The sequence below is a fragment of the Aspergillus nomiae genome (assembly GCF_001204775.2).
Source record: "Aspergillus nomiae NRRL 13137 chromosome Unknown contig00019, whole genome shotgun sequence".
Lineage (NCBI taxonomy): Eukaryota > Fungi > Ascomycota > Eurotiomycetes > Eurotiales > Aspergillaceae > Aspergillus > Aspergillus nomiae.
In genome coordinates, this window is record NW_015378074.1 from 88,697 (window position 1) to 105,711 (window position 17,015).

Below are 17,015 nucleotides of genomic sequence, written 5' to 3' on the forward strand. Positions count from 1 at the left end.
TCAAAAGAATCTTCACCGGGATTAGGTGTACTTATCAGTCCCAATGAGACATTGAGGGGTCAATTAATTAATTGGTCTAATCTTAGCGCATCACGTCATTCCTCACGATAGTGGCATTTGGGATTTCTGTTCTTGAACTATTGAGATTATGCCATCAGTAGTCTGAAAGGGGTATGAGGTACATATACCCCCACTGTAGGTCATGGAATTGAAAGCTCCCGTTCTTGCTTGCTCTGTACCTCCAACACGGTGTGGTCTTTCACAAGGCAGAGAGCAGCAATTCGAACACATACTAAACCATGATAGTCTACAAAAAGGTAACTCTGAGCCTCTTACAACGATATGGCCACCGATCCGCTGGACCGAATACTTTATTACGTTAGACCACATATCCTTGTTCGATGTTTCCGCGGACGCGTCGCTGACGGGCATGTAGAGCAGCTACATCGCAAGAACAGGCATGAGGTGTAACATTTAGGTCTCCCTTGGGAGTGAACAAGGCCTCTCGTGTTTATCTGTTTCTAATGTGACGTTTCTAAGTGGTACATGATTTGTATTCCAGACTCATACATAGCCTTACAGTAGTAGGGTCAAGAATCGAGAACGGGAGTATTTCAATCCGAATTCAGCCACGGATCATCCAATAGCTCTTTCGCTGTCTTTCTCTCCTCAGGGACCCACTGAAGCATTGATCGCATGAATTGGAGAAATTGCTGTTTATCTTGGCCACTGAGATTGTCTTCCGATTCCTCCATCGAGATTGACGGTATGGAGACACCACCTGCACCCAGCCAATTACCTATATGGCTGTTAGCTTCACTCACGCATTGGAAGACAAAACCGACCATTCTGGTCAAACACATTGCGTGTCTCTTCACTTCGCTGGAGAAAGTGAAGTGGTGGCAGACCAAGGTAGGCCACCATTTCGGCAACGTGATGGTATGGAGAATACTCTCTGTCTTCGTCAAGTGCATTAAATAAATGTTTATTTTCAAAAATATCCCAAATCTGAACTTGTCAGAGAGAACGGCCCTCATGGTAGCAGGACTCAACTTACCATGGCGCTGACATTCCATATATCAGCGCTATAGGTCCATGGCATGTCAAAAAGCACTTCAGGGGCCTTATATATATCGGGCTGAATATTCCCTTCATGAGAGCTTCCGATCCTAGCCTCCCCAAGATCACATAAGACTGGCTGACCCCATAAATCATTCTGCGGCAGTGAAAGCTCCCGAGAGGTGTATATAATGTGATTATCCACAACCTTTCGCCAACTTGGATGTTCCTGCTCCTCCTTTTCGAAGTCTTTAAGTATCGTTTCATCTTCAATGCTAAGCATGATGTTCGAGGCCTTGATATCTATGGTGTTGTTAACATATGCATAGGAACCACCAACACCGGAGGATCTTACCAGAATGAACGATATTTGCCTCACTGTGAAGAAAGTCAAGAGCTTGAAGAAGGCAAATCAAGGTTTGCTTAAGTAGAGGTTCGCTCAATCTACAAGACCTAGCTCTCATTCGTAACGTATTGATCGACATATGCATTGGTGGGTGTACCAAACACGGATAGACTCCTCCTGGATTAGAAACCTCGAAGGTATCATATAGTCCACGAATATAGGCACTTCCAACATGAGATGAATTCAATCTGCTTAGGTGTTCGTAAACTCCTAGCTCTCTAGACGAGGCTGGCTCCGCATGGGCGGAAGTTCTGGTAAGTACTTTAACAGCGACATACTTATTACTACTACATGGGAATAAGCTAAATACTGAACATTTTCGCATGGGGAGAGTTTGTACCTTTTGTCACGACACAGCCACACAGTGGAATAAGACCCATACCCAAGTTTTCCTAAAACCTTATATCTTGAGTGAAGGACCTCGCCTATATGGACAGGATAGAATTGTTCCGGTTTGTAGAAAGGAAGTCTCTCCTCCTCTATAAGAGGTGTGGTGCCAGTCTGAGCAGGTTGGGTGCTCATGGGTCGCCAGTATCTGGAGGCTGGTAGCTGGGAAATACAATGCTTCAACCTGGTAAGGGTTGTACCACACCTCGTCATTACAAGGAGTGCTTAAGAGGTCGAATACGCGCAAAGAGCTGTAAGATAATTAGATATGATTTAATGTAGTGGGGCGAAGAGAATACAAGACCGTATTGTAAAGATTGAGCAATTGAGCAATGTCTCGTATAGGTGAGAGCTGAGAGATATGAGGAGTATTCAAGTGGAAGTCTAGAAATAATTCACTGTCAGAACAGGACTTTCAGTTACTATGAAGCCTGAGGGATAGCCCGGATAGGATATATGACCGTACGTGAATCGCCCTTGGTTCGAAACCCCTGAGATGACCGTCACTGACCCGTGTCGTATCACGTGGGCCGTGGCATGCATGGTCACCTTTGAAGAATTCTAAATTGCTGGTTCAGGCTCTTTTTTCATGGCGCCTCTAAAATGTTGTCGTATCTCTGGCGATTTTACCCCACAGCCCTGGCTGTATTGCGATACGTTGGTCATCTCAGCTATCGCGTATTTGGCCTCTTGTCTCGTATACTCCCGCCATTTATCAGATATCATCCGTTTAAACTGGAAAGGCTTGACGATTTTGAGACTACTGAGAACTGCGACATATACACCATACGGCTGCACCCTCAACGTGACTTGGAAGTAATAGGAGTTGGAGCTTCTGCTCAAATCTGCGAAGTTTATAGCCAGATAGCTCTCAAGACTTATTGGCTATTTGAACACCCTGGGAGTAGTGCCCCTGACAGCGATCCATGACACTACGCCTCAGACACCCTATTTCAGTACAACTTGTTACAGAACGAACGAACTGTACTAAAACTGCTTCAACAACGGCCACACCCTCATATTATAGAAGCCATCGATGCTGAACAACCTGAGGGAATTTATCTCCGCAGATACTCCTCGCTATCTGCGGATAGAATTCCCGTCCAGCTTCATCGGATTCGCTGGTACCCTGATCTCACCGACGCACTTTGTCATATCCATAGCCTTGGAATAGTCTATGGAGATGTACGGATTGACAATGTCCTCTGTGACGAACACGACCGTGCTATTCTTTGCGATTTTAGTGCCGCCAGCCCTCTTGGTCAACCAAATCCCATTTTCCCAGATCTTCCGCTTCCGATAAACGGTCCATCGCCGACTTTATCTGAGGCAACGGATATGTTTGCAATGGGGTCGCTTATTTTTCAGGTGGAGCACGGAGCCAAGCCTGAGCTGTCTGTTGACAGTCATGGTACATTGATTCTGCCCAAAATACGAACCAATCATCAAGGCCTTGATAATATCATTCGAAAAACTTGGCTCGGGCAGTATAGCCGCACCTCAAAGATGCTAGAACATCTTGATTCGATTGATACTGACGGTGCTCGATGTGCCCACGGCATCCTAATGTGTCCGGGATCAACGGAATCGTTGAGAGATAGGATCAGAAAATGGAAGGAGTGCTGTGAGAATAAGTTTGGTAAGGTTATCTATTATATGATATCTACCCTCTTTCTGGCTAACAGGATCTCTAGGTTGTGTTCTTGATGGTATACTCTCAGAAGCTCAATTACAGCGCCTAGCTGACTGCTATGGTTTGGACAAAGATGCGGATCTTCGTTTCACTGCTTATCAGGCACATTTGCAGTTAAGCGAATGTATAAGCCAGAGCGCTAATAGCATGACAAGGCCCACAATATGAGAATGACCCGAATACGACTCTTCCTCCTCTTCTTGCTTTCCGAAGTTGATAATGGTGATAGATTTTCTGGCGCAATGGGAAAATAGCACCGCTCACAGTGCAAGAAAAACCAGCGCTATAGCAGTTCTACAATCTGGAAATTACCATCATCCGTATGGTTGGCTGTTCGATAACGTACTTCACAAATAAGTAAATAGTATTTGGACCATAGTACTTCGGAAGGCCTGGCCATTACTCTTTTTCTGCCGGAACTTCAAACCACATAATAGCAAGTTTGATGTTGTTTACTTCGCTTTGACCTCTGAGTCAGGATACGTAAATGCGCGCAAGGAAACCAACAGTGGTGTTAATTACCACTAATGCACGAGATATCACAGGTGATGGCTCTCGGTACTACATACATCGAGACTCGAGCTGGAAAATAGCCAATAGAGCTGAGATGCCACGCAACTTCCCCCAGTCGCAACTAATATATTATTGGCCTAGAGGAAGCCTCCACCAGAGGTTAGCTACGCAAGGGATATTTAGCTTCCGGATTTATTCAATTTGTCTGACGCCGGGTCCAGTTATTGGAAGTCAATTTCTGCATCTCGAGCCAATGTCTTGTGTTAATTCGGTCAGTTTAATCTTCTCTGTTATAGCAATGAAAAATATCATCGCTGCACAGACCTTATCAGCCTCGAAGGACTAGATAGAGAGGTTTGAAACGATGTCTGCGCATATTGCGGCATTCCTGACGCAGCCGCCATCGCGTGCCAGGAGAGAGTACACAGCAAAGTTCACGTGCTCAAAATGCAAGCAGACTCACAAGAACGACAGACATTAGATACCCAAGGGCCAGATCTTTGATGGATTATAAGACCAATCTATAGACTTATCTTTGGACTGGTAAGGGGGAACGGATGATAGTAGCAAAAGTACAAAACACCGGATATCGACAATTACCAAAACATTGCATAAGAAAGTCATTCAGTAGTACTGTTCAATCTATGGTAAAATAAATGACAATTTAATTTGATGCGGAAAAGATACGGTAAGCAGTGGTGAAGAAAAACTACGATTATCTGATACAGATATTTTCTTTCTTGTGATGATCAGAGTAAACATTGCCAGACCCAAGGCACTAATGATAGTCGTAATGAGTCAGTCTCTCACTGAGTCCTTCATAAAGCCCAGGAGGGAATAGTACTTGATTTCGGCATATGAGATCAAGGGAGTGGACTGACAGAATTCAACGCTTGTAGGAGACTGTGGGCATTGGGGAATTCTCCGTTCCAGCATCCTTCAAAGATCCAACCTAGCCAGATATCTTGTGTACTTGGTAAGAACTTCCTCTCAGGAAAATAAGCCCGACCGTCGGTGGGAGAGTTATCTTTGTAGAGATCAATCTCACACTTGTTACCAGTCGCAACTTCATACATGACTGCACCAAGTAGACCAATATCAATTCTTGTAGTGTATCCATTGTCATCGACAGCATCCATATTAAAATCCAATGGGAGGAGAGATGCCTCCGAGAAATCGCAAATTTTGAGGCATAAATCGGAATCAAGAAGGAAATTGCGGCTAGCGATGTCTGCAACAAGTACGCGCCTGTCATGAATATAACTAAGTGTCCGAGCCATCTCCTGGAACCATTTGAGCTGGAGCTCACGAGAAGGGCGGCATGTCGCAAGGTAAGTGCGAAGATCTCCATTGGCCATATATGTGAGATGCGTGGCTTCATTTGCGAATTGAATGCAACGGACAATACCATCAGCTCGGTTATCTCCAGTATCTTGCAAGCGATGATATACATCTTGCTCACGCCTGAGGCTTTCAATGTTTGCTTTCACGTCCTAGTCTGAGCTCCAAAGATATCTTAAGGGGGTTTTGACAGCTAAGCCATTTTGAAGCAGAACTACCGCAGACCCACCACTCCCGAGAACTTGTTCGAGAGAGATTGGATCTCCTTGGACAGTGAGGAATGGGGAAGACATCGTTAATGGAAGGAAAGCTAGTCGGTTTGAATTCATCATCAGTTAAAAGGGCGTGGTCGGCGCGGACGCTTAAATCCAGTGACAAACAAGGCAAACATGTATACTAGTTGATGTGCATACTAGAACTATAATGATCATAACATATCTAAGTATTTGACTGGATCACGCTTGGATATGTTCCATGATGTCTAATCACTCTGGTTGTAGTTCTCAAAGATATAGGGCATTAGCCCAGACTGCCTCAAGTGGTAGGACCATGATACATAACCGTATAGTGGCTTTTACATTCAACGGACCGTAAATCAGGTTTCTGTCCGCCAACTTTGGCAGCAGTTCAATTACTGATTCCCTCGATATATCTGTCGTGATTATACTGTTATATGTGTAGAGTTCCCAGAATTTAGTAAAATTGGCTCTCATACAGTATTAGTAAACGGTTGTTCGACAACAATCAGGATTCCAGAAAGCTCACCCCTTAGAACTGCAGGGAGAGTGCCGGATGGTGAAGGCTTTTAGATGAGAAGTGGCTTGAGATCTTCATGCCACATATACTAAACTATACTGTATATAAATATCCATTGGGTGTTTTGATATTTCTCTTCAAAAAATGCCGCTCCGTCGTCATATCAGAAGCATTACAGCCAGCCTCGGTAAAAACTAGAGTTTTCTCAAGGGGGGCAACCTTTGAAGCCCAGGCAGGAGCCTCTTCCCTCACAAAGCTAGAACTCCGTTGTTCAGATCGATCTGTTGTATTATTCCGACGAATTGCGAGTTCTAGTCTGGCATTGAATGCATCCACCAGTGCTTCGACCATGCTAGCAAGAATCGCATATCGGATAGGGTCATTGTCTCGGGGATCTTGGATACCAGCCAGTGCCCAGCAAGGCTCACCATGCAAAAAGAAGTACGTGCACTCGTAGTCCATCATAATAAAGTCACTGGCACAGATATCCTCAAGAAGTCGATACAGTGAGCGGAGAGGTGTGTCACGGGCACGGAATATTGGGATATTGTAAAGTTGCCGAATTCCAGACTGGCATTCATGACGAATGTTCGGGTCATTTACAATATCTTCCACCGATGACAAAGGACGTAGTAAAGAATAGCTCCACGGAAACGGCCAAACAAGAATGAAGAAGACCGACCGTGGATGGGGACATGCGCGAACTCGCCGAAATGTCGGTCGAACCTTTAAAGGGGTATGACCGTGGATAATAGCTTTGACTGGATTCTGCATTTCATTGGTGGATTAGGGCTTGCAACTGTTTTGATCATAAACGGGATGGAGATCATAGAGAAGTAGTCCACGAAAGATGGTTGAGCAAGAAGTAAATATATCGGTCTGTGCCCAAAACCCCGCCACCATGGTTTTCCTGCATCCTGGGGGGCATACCGCAGTAGATACCTTGTAACGGCTATACAGCCAATCAGAGACAGACGAAGTGAAAAATACGTACAAACAAGGTGATATTTTACCGATCGTTTCAATTCTTGATCACTCATAAAATACGGCTCCGGCACCCCCTAAGGGCCCTAACCCTTATTCTTATATGTACGAAAGGACAAGGTCCGTCCTCGTGTTCTTATTTTCAGCCTTGCAGCCAGTAAGTATACAGTATTTTTGTGTGATTTTATTCATTTTGGCCATTTAGGGTTCGTGTCGCATTTAATGTGTTTCCTTGTTTACAAGGAAACCGTCATAGCGTTCTCGTCCCCTGTGTGCTGAGCGTTGAACAAAAGTCCACATAATTAACAACTGAAGCCCCACAGAATCCCGATCCCAGCCATCACGTATATCTAATACCCGCTCAGATGCACCCTATTGCTATGCCTACGCGTCGGAAGTGAGTCTTGTACCAACATCGTCAACGCATTTCCGAAGGCAGATATAGAAACTTGATCTGGTATCCACCTCTTTTGTATGCTGGCCAAACTTTTTTGGATGGATCTTTCCAGCTCCGTGAAGAACTCCTCAATAGGAGCTAAATCCATTCAATAATTTGGCAAGTAGAGTAGTCTCACTCCCGTATCAGAAAGCACCAGATACATTATGTGTACTTCTGATAGGTGTGGCCTGTGGATAATACCTAATAAATACTACCCATATTTAGAACAGAGAGTTAGCCATATTTAAACTTTACACGCATCGCAGTTTTATATGTACACGCGCAAATCAAAAGCGTGATGACATTCTACGGCCCATAAGGTCCAGCTATACATTTTCTGGGATACAGACATGTCCCAAACTATTCCCAGGAGGGGAGACACAGAACGAATGTCAATAAAGGGATTCGGCTGTCTATCTTGAGTAGTTACCCTCTATGCTGTTACGGAACCTCTGCTAGGATATACGTATGCTAAACACAATTTTGTCCAATTAGATTGTTAGGAAGCAAGGGCACAACGGGAGACAGCCCTGTTAAGGATGGATCAGGCTATTCATATCCAGAATAAGCAAAATGAACACGTTCTTTGGCTTACTAACCCTATCATGCCTTGCAATACAAACCCTTGGGCACATTATGCCTGCAGGATCACGCCTCAGTACCTTTCTAGCATCGTTTCGTCCATTAGGGCACCTGTGCCTGAGGATGAATCTGATTCGTACGGACTGTGAATCTCTGTTGGAGGCGTAGGTTCGTGTAGAACAACGCCACACTCCCGAAGCGATTTGATCTCCTCCTCACTAGGGGTGACACGGCAGGAATGATACTCTTCCATTCGCCTCAGCCAGTAGCCTGTGAGAAACTCTGGGAACTCTGTGGTATATCCTTTGTAGGCGCGAAGAATCTCGTGCATAAGGCTCTCAAAATCTTCCAACAAGTATCTCTCCTCGTGGTGAATTTCAGATATCTCGCTTGAGATATTTGTGCAATCCCACGGGTGACTGCAGGTATGAGTAATGCCTATACAGTTGAAGGTTAAGGAGCGAAGAGTGTCTTCGGCCAGCCTACCGAAGTACCTGGGAACCGTTTCGAATGTGCCGGCGAGCCATGTTACAATAGCGGCTATCTGGCGGCCATACCTCAAGTAGGTTGTTGTAGTGAAATGAGAAAATGAACCTAAGAGACCTCGTAAGACAATGGAGAGCCCACGGCATCCACCCGTAGAACAGGCACAGCAGCAGGCGTCGCAGGTGTTGTCAAGTAATATCTGGCGCAATAGTCCTTTCAATTCGATAGGCAACTGGGTCAAGTGTTCAACCCAGCCCTCATTCCGAAAACGCGGTAGAGTGTTACCCACGGCAAACGCTACAAAGTGAAGAGCTGGCGTACCTTCACACAACCGATACGGCTCAGCGCCTTTTCTTATCAACCAACGTGCCTCTTCCAAGATGGACCGAAAATGGTCAGTATTATTCCAACATCCCATCGTGAGGAGGTTCCTGTGGAAGAAACTGGGCGGTTCCACATCTCGAAAACCCGCGTTCCACAGACGGTCCGCTATGGAGATATCATACCCCGAAACACAATAAACAGACCATGGATGGGGTTCCCAGACGCCGCTTATGTTGATACCTTTCTTTTGCAATGCCCCAGCAATATAAAAAGCTTGAAAGTCTATGAGAGCATCGGGTCGAAGTAGCCACTCCGACAATTCATCGACGGACAGGTGTGTCTCCGCTAGAAACTGCAAGTGCTTTCTGCGGTCAACCAAAGCTTGAATAACCAAGTCTCCAATCCTCGGATTTGGATTCGAGGCAGCTGCCCATAGTTGGAGGGGCCCCACATGAATATTTCCAGTTTCTAGAAGGATGCGGACACTGGCCTCGCAATCGAAGTCAAGGGCTCCGTAAATCACGTTCTCGTGCGCCTTATAGCCTGCCTGAAGCAATATCAACAAGCCCTCAGGCCAGTCCGTGTACCAAAGTATCCAATCTTTCATGTCGACACCCTGGTGTACTAAGCTGCGAAGTTCAGCCGTTGACCTGGTCATCAGAGGAACAGCCTCCTCTGGGAAGTCGCTACCTGTAAGAAATGCTCAACGTCAATTTCACGTCTGCCAGACATCGACCCTCTCATCCATATGCTCTCATTAACCGACTTTAACAGTGGAAGAGAGGGAGAAAGCTCTTTTATAATAACTTACCTGTACAGTCGGCTGCCTTGTAAAGCTGCTGGAGAATATAGATAGAGCGATCTATCCCGATTATGTGCCTGGGGGGTCGAGACTGTAGCCGATTCTCAAAGGGAAAGGCTGAACGAGTAATATGGCCGCCAGCATCGAGGATTTCTCTTCCAACCTCGATCAACAATGGCTCGCTAATTACACTGGGTAGTTCTCGAGAAGCGATGACCAGCATATCCAATGGCGTTTCCCCGGAACTATCCACACGCGTAGGCGAGCAACCGGCCTGACGTAAATATTTGATCAAGGCATGCCAATTTGCCTGCTCCTTTGATGGAACCATTGGATATAACGAGGCCAACATCTGTTTATCGAGTTAAAGACTGCTAAAGCCTTAACAAGCTAATACATCCATTCTTGAAGAAAAGCGGCCAGATACGAGATACACATCTATTTTGGGAGGTGTTACTTACGTGTAACAATGTCATTCCATTTGCCAAAGTGTCCGACGGTGAAGCTGCACCGTCTTGAAACATCTGCGCCAGCGTTTGAGAGTATGCAACTGGTGCCTCCACCCCCAAACTTTGCCTAAAGCAGCAAAAGATCAGGTGTCTGATGAAGGTGAATGATGGTGAGTCTTCTGTGACAATTGCGTGAAACTCGAGCTTTGGACTAATGGAAAAGCCACCAGCACCGGAAGTGACTGTAAAAGACAGCTTAACAGAGTAATTTAGCAATGTGGTACATAATACTGCTCGTGTATATGTGGTGGTCAGTTTCATGCTCTTGGCGTTGACGGGGCACAAAGGTCTATGAGGTGAGACCGATGGACCTGGTGTCCGTCCATAGAGCCTATTTGGACTACCATTGGGGCAAGTGCATCCAAACAACTGCCTTCCGTCCGTTATGAACTTAGGCAGATCTTCGTTGATCTCCCTTTGCGTGTCTAAAGCCGACCGTAGAAGACTGGGACTGGGGAGTGGTTGTGCGCCGTTGCGCAAGATATCTTCCTGAGAGCTAGACATTAGTCGATGAACACTGAAGGAGGGAAACTCTTAGCATACCAGGCAATCTATGCGCGCTGCGAGCATGTCTATCTTACTGTCCATGCCAGTATGTGTGTCACCTAGCCCCTGTATCATGGTCACAACTTGGTTTGTATCAGAGGCGGTGGACGCGGTGTACGATAGAACAACATCCATTTGATTTTGGCCAACAACTTCCAAAGCCCTGAAATACGTTTAGCAATCTACTTGCACTGGTGAAGATCAGTAACTTACAATTGCAAACCCTGCAGGGCACTCCCAAGGTTTCTCTGTAACGAGGTTAATGATTCTTTGACCGACACCACCGTTTCCTTCTGAAACGGATACAGCATCCGATTGACTTGGCTCCTGAAGCCTGTCAATTTCCCATTAGAAGAGGTCTTTCTGAATTTTGCTAGCATTGCTGTAAGCTTGTGTATGTGCTCTTGGCACCTTTTGATCAGGTCAGCCGCGCAGGTAGCCTGTTGCGCTACTGAGGGGTGTTGAAACACTGATGCTTTAGCAAGTAACCCATTTAACCCTTGGAGTGTACCGTTCAAGGTTTCCACAATCTCCACAGTGTGCTTGACGTCCTCATAACAGGTCTTGTATGGTCCATAGTAAGAGAGCAGGCCCTGACAAACGGTCAGACCCAGTGATACAATGCCGGCCACGCTTGCGGTAACCGATAGTGGATCGGCCATGATGCATTCCACAGCTTTGAGGTACTGGAGGCCACCCTAGATATGGGTGTATCGGAATTCTGTGATCATATGCATTAGCCATACTTGACATAGAGGTTGTAGGGAGTGACGGAAGAGATGCCTTTCACAAAATATTCAACCACCACTCTAGCTCCTAAGGATTCAAACTCTCAAAGACTGGACAAGGACTGGCTCTTCGACCTTGCCTAGCTATGCTACTAAGGCTAGAAAATGCTACAGTTGACAAGAACCACAAGAAAAGGATCCATGTTATAAAGATGACCATGTGGCGAAGCATTTCCTGGGTTGTTATAGCTCGGCTCTGTGTTACAAATGCATTCAAGGAATATATGCAATTGTTAGTTCCCAATTTGCCGCCTGCGTTACGACTGAAAAACGGTCTCAGACGGCTAGTGTTTCACGAAGGGCAGGACGATGCGCGCCTTCTACTGAATTCACGGACAGCACTTTAAATTCCCCAGGGTATGGCTTAGTTTCATCGGTGAAGACCGCCAGTCTTGCGAATTGTGAGGACGCTTCTTGACTACGAGGCCCCATAGTATGCTATTCGATACCACTCTTTTCTACACCATAGTGATTTTCAATCTCGAAGAGGCAAACATTGGGTTATTGCGAGACAGCGCTAGCATGCATTGACCCTAAATGCAAGCTCCGTATGGCTTGGAGTGGGTGTGTAGTTGAACCACGTCCGGAAATGGTTGTTGACGCGTCCCTTGGCCGATATTGTCTGTAGCCGTCACTGTACTCTGAACTAAAAAGCCTAGGTCTCGTCAGCCTCGTGCATAGCCCGCATCTAGTAATGCCCTTTTTATGGTGCTAAATTTAATGCTGCCCAAGAGTGTACAGTGGCAATGTACGTCTGCGACCAAGCTCCATCTCACTAGATTCCCCATCAATATGCGTTGCTCTCTGGAGCCATGTACTGCGTACTACGCTAACTGCAGTGCAGGCTACTGAGAAAATATGCCAAAATAGCTAATCAGACCGGCTCCAGGTACTATAATACTTGAAAAGAGCAGTAATTCTGCTCTTCCACATACTTATGTGTGCCTGTCTGTGTTGAAAGCCAGTCGTCCATGTATGAGTACTTTTCATTTCGGGAATTACCGGCAAAGAGGGGCTCTGTCGTACAGGACAAAGACCACTATTGGCCACTCTATGACCCCATCGAGATATTCAGCCACTAGTTGCAGTACCTTTATGAGTCCAACACATACACGCCGCTGCTTCGGTATCACAAGTTATCAAGGAGCGGGCTAGGCACGATCGAAATGTGGTGACGGGTACAGCTGTGTGTGTGGACGTATCAACTATGGCCTCTATATTCACGTTGTCGGTTTGCTATCGGCCTCACGGATCATCTAAGACCTCGTGCTCGACTGCTGCCTAGTGCTGCTTCGAGCCGTCTTCCCCGCAATTAGGGTCTAATTGAGGTCATACGAGGGGCACTGCTGCTTAGACCTCTCCGTATGCTAGCTCAAGGGGGTTACACAGGGAGTGGTTGCCCGACGAAGCCCTATGTTTCACAGTCACGCAAATCGAGGGTTCCCTTCCCAACGACCATCTAGACTCAGCTCAGCCCAGCCAATGTATGTGCAGCTTACAGTCGTTCGTCATACCTCTCAGACCTGTTGAGTTAGTGACTGGATATTTCCGATGAGCCCTTACATCGAGGCGGAATGTTGTAACGCCCTGAGCGTAATCGCGAGGTTCTGATAGGGGTGTAATCATGAAACGGGTTGCCTTATTAGCAAGGTGCCTTCTACACACTGCCATCTTTACCACGCTTCTATGTGGCCTTTGTGTACCCGCGCCTAATGACCAGGCATCCTTTTGACTCACCACCGGCACATCCCTGGTCTTCCTCGTAACTGCCATCTCAGCCCCTTGCACCACTGTGCCCACCTATCAAAACGTCAATTGATACACCATGGCTCAGAAGACGGTACCAAAATGCGGCAGCCGCCGCCCTGGCACTTTCTCAACTAGATACACTGCCCCGCGTATGTTTGTGGAGCTGTCAGCAACAGACAGCTTAGAATGTTTGCTCGGTTAGGATGTACGTACCACGCTATTGCCACTTCTTAACAGACGGGTATCAGTCGATGGGTTAATATGGCCTAAAGCGTTCAATGGCGCGGTACTCGCTAGTGGCTCTTATTGATCGCTCAGCATCATTCCTTACCTGACCCGAAATCGCTGAAGCATATCACCCAGAAAGCAGAGGGACGTTACGAAGGTGCACCAGCTCATGGCCCTTGATAATTGTCAATTTGAATAGAGATTTGGATGGGCCCTGGATGGATCAACATTCCCATATTTACAGGTTATTATCGTTCGACGGTGCTTCGGGGAGACAACAGCTCTAAGTCTCACTATATCGCGAAACAGCATACTCCTGTCCTCTAAGTCCAAATATACATTTTCGCGAGTTGGAACAGAGGTAGCAAGTATTCACAGAACTCTTGAGCTGTTTAAAGTCCCAGAAACTTGCAATTATTTACATCGCAGGCGAGGTGAAATTCAAGTGGCGGCCCGTGCCGAGTGAGATCAGTCGGCTTGCCCTAGCCCTCATCTATGTGCCTGTATAGTGTAAGTACCGGAATGTAATCTTTATATGAAGTTCTCCTGATTTTACACCCAATGACAACATGGCAAGACATGTTAGAATCAACAGCATGAGTTCTAAAGACCAGCTGACCTGACTTAATAAGTCCAATAATTAGGTGCCGTATCGTTACTGGAGAGAAGCCACATTGACCGACATGGCGGCTATTTCGGATTCTCCGATGCACTCTCCTAATATAGAAAATAGAAATAAAATCACTTAATTAATTAGTGGATTAATCAATGGGGTACAGACTTGTTGAGCGGGAGGAGCAACAGAATTGCTCTCGTCAGTAAGCACTAACTTGGCCCATGCATGAAAAGTCCCCATCCGGGCCTGTCAGCAACGGTCCTCCTCCACTCACCACCCACCGAGTCAACACCAGCAGGATATCTTCCTTGGACAGAGGTGACGGCCCCCATCCTTGCGATCTGCAAGGCTTACATCCATAGACATCTGGTCAGCGTTATGCTCCAAGCATGCAGAAATAAAAAGCCACCGCCCCGCTTGTTCAAGACAGCAACTGGACAACTACGTGAAGTGAGGGCTAATTAAACAAGTCACTATGGCAGTAGATGACCAAGGTGGTCGAATCGACAAACAGCCCCTCCTGGTATTCACATATTCCCTTGTCTATATTAACATTCAGCACGTTAACACTGTCCTAGATATCAACCGGCGTCTTCTTCGCTCTCGCCATCGTCGGAGTCATCGTGCGTTGTGTGCTCAGGTTTCGTGTGCAGAAACAGAAGTTCCAACTCGACGATGGAGTACTTCTATTGGCCACTGCCTTTCTCGTGGCAAGCACGGTGGCCATGTATGACAAAACAGTCTACATAATGTACCTGGTGGAGGCCATTGCGCTCGGCCGTATGGAGGTCCCTGCGAACATGATAGAGTTGTCGGATGAGGACCACAAATGGACAATGACCACGCTGATGCTCATCTGGTGCGCAATATGTGCCGTCAAGTTCTTTTTCCTGGTGTTCTTTCGGAAATTGATCGATCGCCTACGGGTCTGGCAAATCTACTGGTGGTTTGCTTGCTTGTTCAACCTCGGGCTTTGGGTTTTTGGAGTCGTCGCTTTCTGGGCAACCTGTCCCCATCTGGGTGCGGCAGCAAGTGAGTCCATCCTCCTAATACCCCCTTTCTCCAGATCGGCGAGTTCTAACAGAATCCCCAGTGGAGTGCAACACGCCAAAATATCTCGGCAGGCTTACTGCATACACCGCGTCAAAGGTAGCCGTGGATATTGTATCAGACATTTTAAGTATGTCCCATCTCTTCTAACCTACCCCAGACACACAATATCCCAGCCACTAACTGGATGCACTCTACAGTCCTCGCAATCCCAGTCGCCGTCATCTGGAAGGTCCGCGTGGACTGGACCCAGAAACTGGCCCTAGCAGGCTCCCTCTGTATTGACGTCGTCCAAGTCGGCCTGTCCATCGCCCGAGCCGCCGGTCTGGAGCACGACGGCCGCGCCGATGGCATCTTCGAGATGTACACGCTTTTCATCAGCGCTGCGTTAGGTGTCTTCCTTGCGGCCGCTACTGCCTTCCGACCGTTCATCATGGCCAAGAAGCGCAGCAAGGCCTACACCCCGCCCTACAGCCGATGGCCGAACAGCATCTCAAACAAGCGAAAGGCAGGCTCGGACCGTAGCCGAGGGAGTGGTTGGTCCGGACAAACACCTACCCCTACTGCAGGCGACTTCCAGCGGTTGGCCCCGGACGGCAAGGATTCTGATAGTCGCCGGGAGGACCTGGAGTGGCATGCCATGTCGAGCACGAACTCCAGTGCAACGCACTGTGCGGAGGGGGCGTGCGACTACAACATGGCTGATGATTCTGCGGAGGTGACGGTGGTGCAACCAGTCAGCGTGCTCAAGCACACGGTTTGATGTATAATACGAGATTTGCAAACATTTTTCAGGCTCAGTAGAATTAAACTAGAGCAGAACGACCAGTCTTAATGAAAAAAAAATAATGATAACGTCAGCGGAGTATCCAACGCAGGAATGGGCGTAACACCACACCTGCATATCCACATCAGTCAAGGAGGCGGGGAAACAGTCACAGGTGGGGTTGCAGTGCACAGCCTTGGCCGAGTCGTCGTCGTCCTGCAGCAGTCAGCTTAGGTGATATCGAATATCTCGGCCAATTGTGATCAGACGCCCGCTGCAGATCCTTGCTTCCCTTGGTGTAGATTATGTATTTCCAGGTTTAGCACACCTACTCCGATTCGGCCTCACCACATCTAGTCTACTTATTCACCGGGGGAACTTCCTATTTTGTATATTTATATAGAGAATACAATGGCGTGGAAGGGGGCCATATTGTAGTACTCTAGCATTTACCTCCCAGTGTTCTTTCTCATCAACAATAGCCCCCAACAGCCACGACTCCCAAGAAGCACTTCACAAATCACTTGTTCTAGACAAGCTTCTTTCCATACGACAGGTATGACGTGGTTGGGATACTCCTGTTTAGAAAGATGCTTAGTAAACTTAGCAACCCTACCACCGAGACATGGAAATTGGACACCGACATGGGTCGCGCTGATGATCCAACACCAGTAACTAGCAAACGAAGGCGCCAGACTAATGCAATCGGCGTCGGGTCGAGCCTAAGTTGATTGGGCAGCGACACATTATTTACTGCAATGCTGGCAAGGCAGTATGACACGTAGACGCAGCAGATGGCAGAGGTGTTTGCGCGTAGAAATCATCCATGCACGTATTGATAAATCGCTCTGGGCCATGCACATCGGCCCTCAAACCCCAGTTTCACTCCGCCAATAATGGCCATTTCGAAAGGACTAACAGACTGACAGCACAAGTGCACCGTTTTAGTTGTCGTCATGATGGATTTCCCGCGAAGTTTCCCCCTCAGCAT

General features: G+C 47.0%; 4 protein-coding genes across 4 annotated transcripts; 1 reads left to right on the forward strand and 3 right to left on the reverse strand.

Moving 5' to 3' along the window:
- Window positions 1-614: 614 nt before the first annotated feature.
- On the reverse strand, window positions 615-1,987 carry ANOM_002093 (protein kinase domain protein; the record flags this gene model as incomplete). Its single annotated transcript, XM_015547350.1, has 5 exons — window positions 615-799; window positions 846-1,008; window positions 1,058-1,362; window positions 1,415-1,503; window positions 1,848-1,987. 5 exons carry the CDS (start codon window positions 1,985-1,987, stop codon window positions 615-617), a joined length of 882 nt encoding a protein of 293 aa, XP_015411020.1.
- Window positions 1,988-4,921: 2,934 nt separating this feature from the next.
- Window positions 4,922-5,416, reverse strand: ANOM_002094 (uncharacterized protein; the record flags this gene model as incomplete). The annotated part of the gene is made up of 1 exon (XM_015547351.1): window positions 4,922-5,416. One exon carries the CDS (start codon window positions 5,414-5,416, stop codon window positions 4,922-4,924), a length of 495 nt encoding a protein of 164 aa, XP_015411007.1.
- Window positions 5,417-8,242: 2,826 nt separating this feature from the next.
- Window positions 8,243-11,489, reverse strand: ANOM_002095 (uncharacterized protein; the record flags this gene model as incomplete). Its single annotated transcript, XM_015547352.1, has 5 exons — window positions 8,243-9,660; window positions 9,782-10,124; window positions 10,234-10,770; window positions 10,825-10,990; window positions 11,041-11,489. Coding segments are annotated over 5 exons (2,913 nt in total), but the record flags the coding sequence as incomplete, so codon positions are not given.
- A 3,194-nt stretch (window positions 11,490-14,683) lies between these two features.
- Window positions 14,684-16,021, forward strand: ANOM_002096 (uncharacterized protein; the record flags this gene model as incomplete). The annotated part of the gene is made up of 4 exons (XM_015547353.1): window positions 14,684-14,731; window positions 14,787-15,240; window positions 15,302-15,388; window positions 15,459-16,021. The coding sequence occupies 4 exons, from the start codon at window positions 14,684-14,686 to the stop codon at window positions 16,019-16,021; spliced, it is 1,152 nt and encodes a 383-aa protein (XP_015411029.1).
- Window positions 16,022-17,015: the final 994 nt, after the last annotated feature.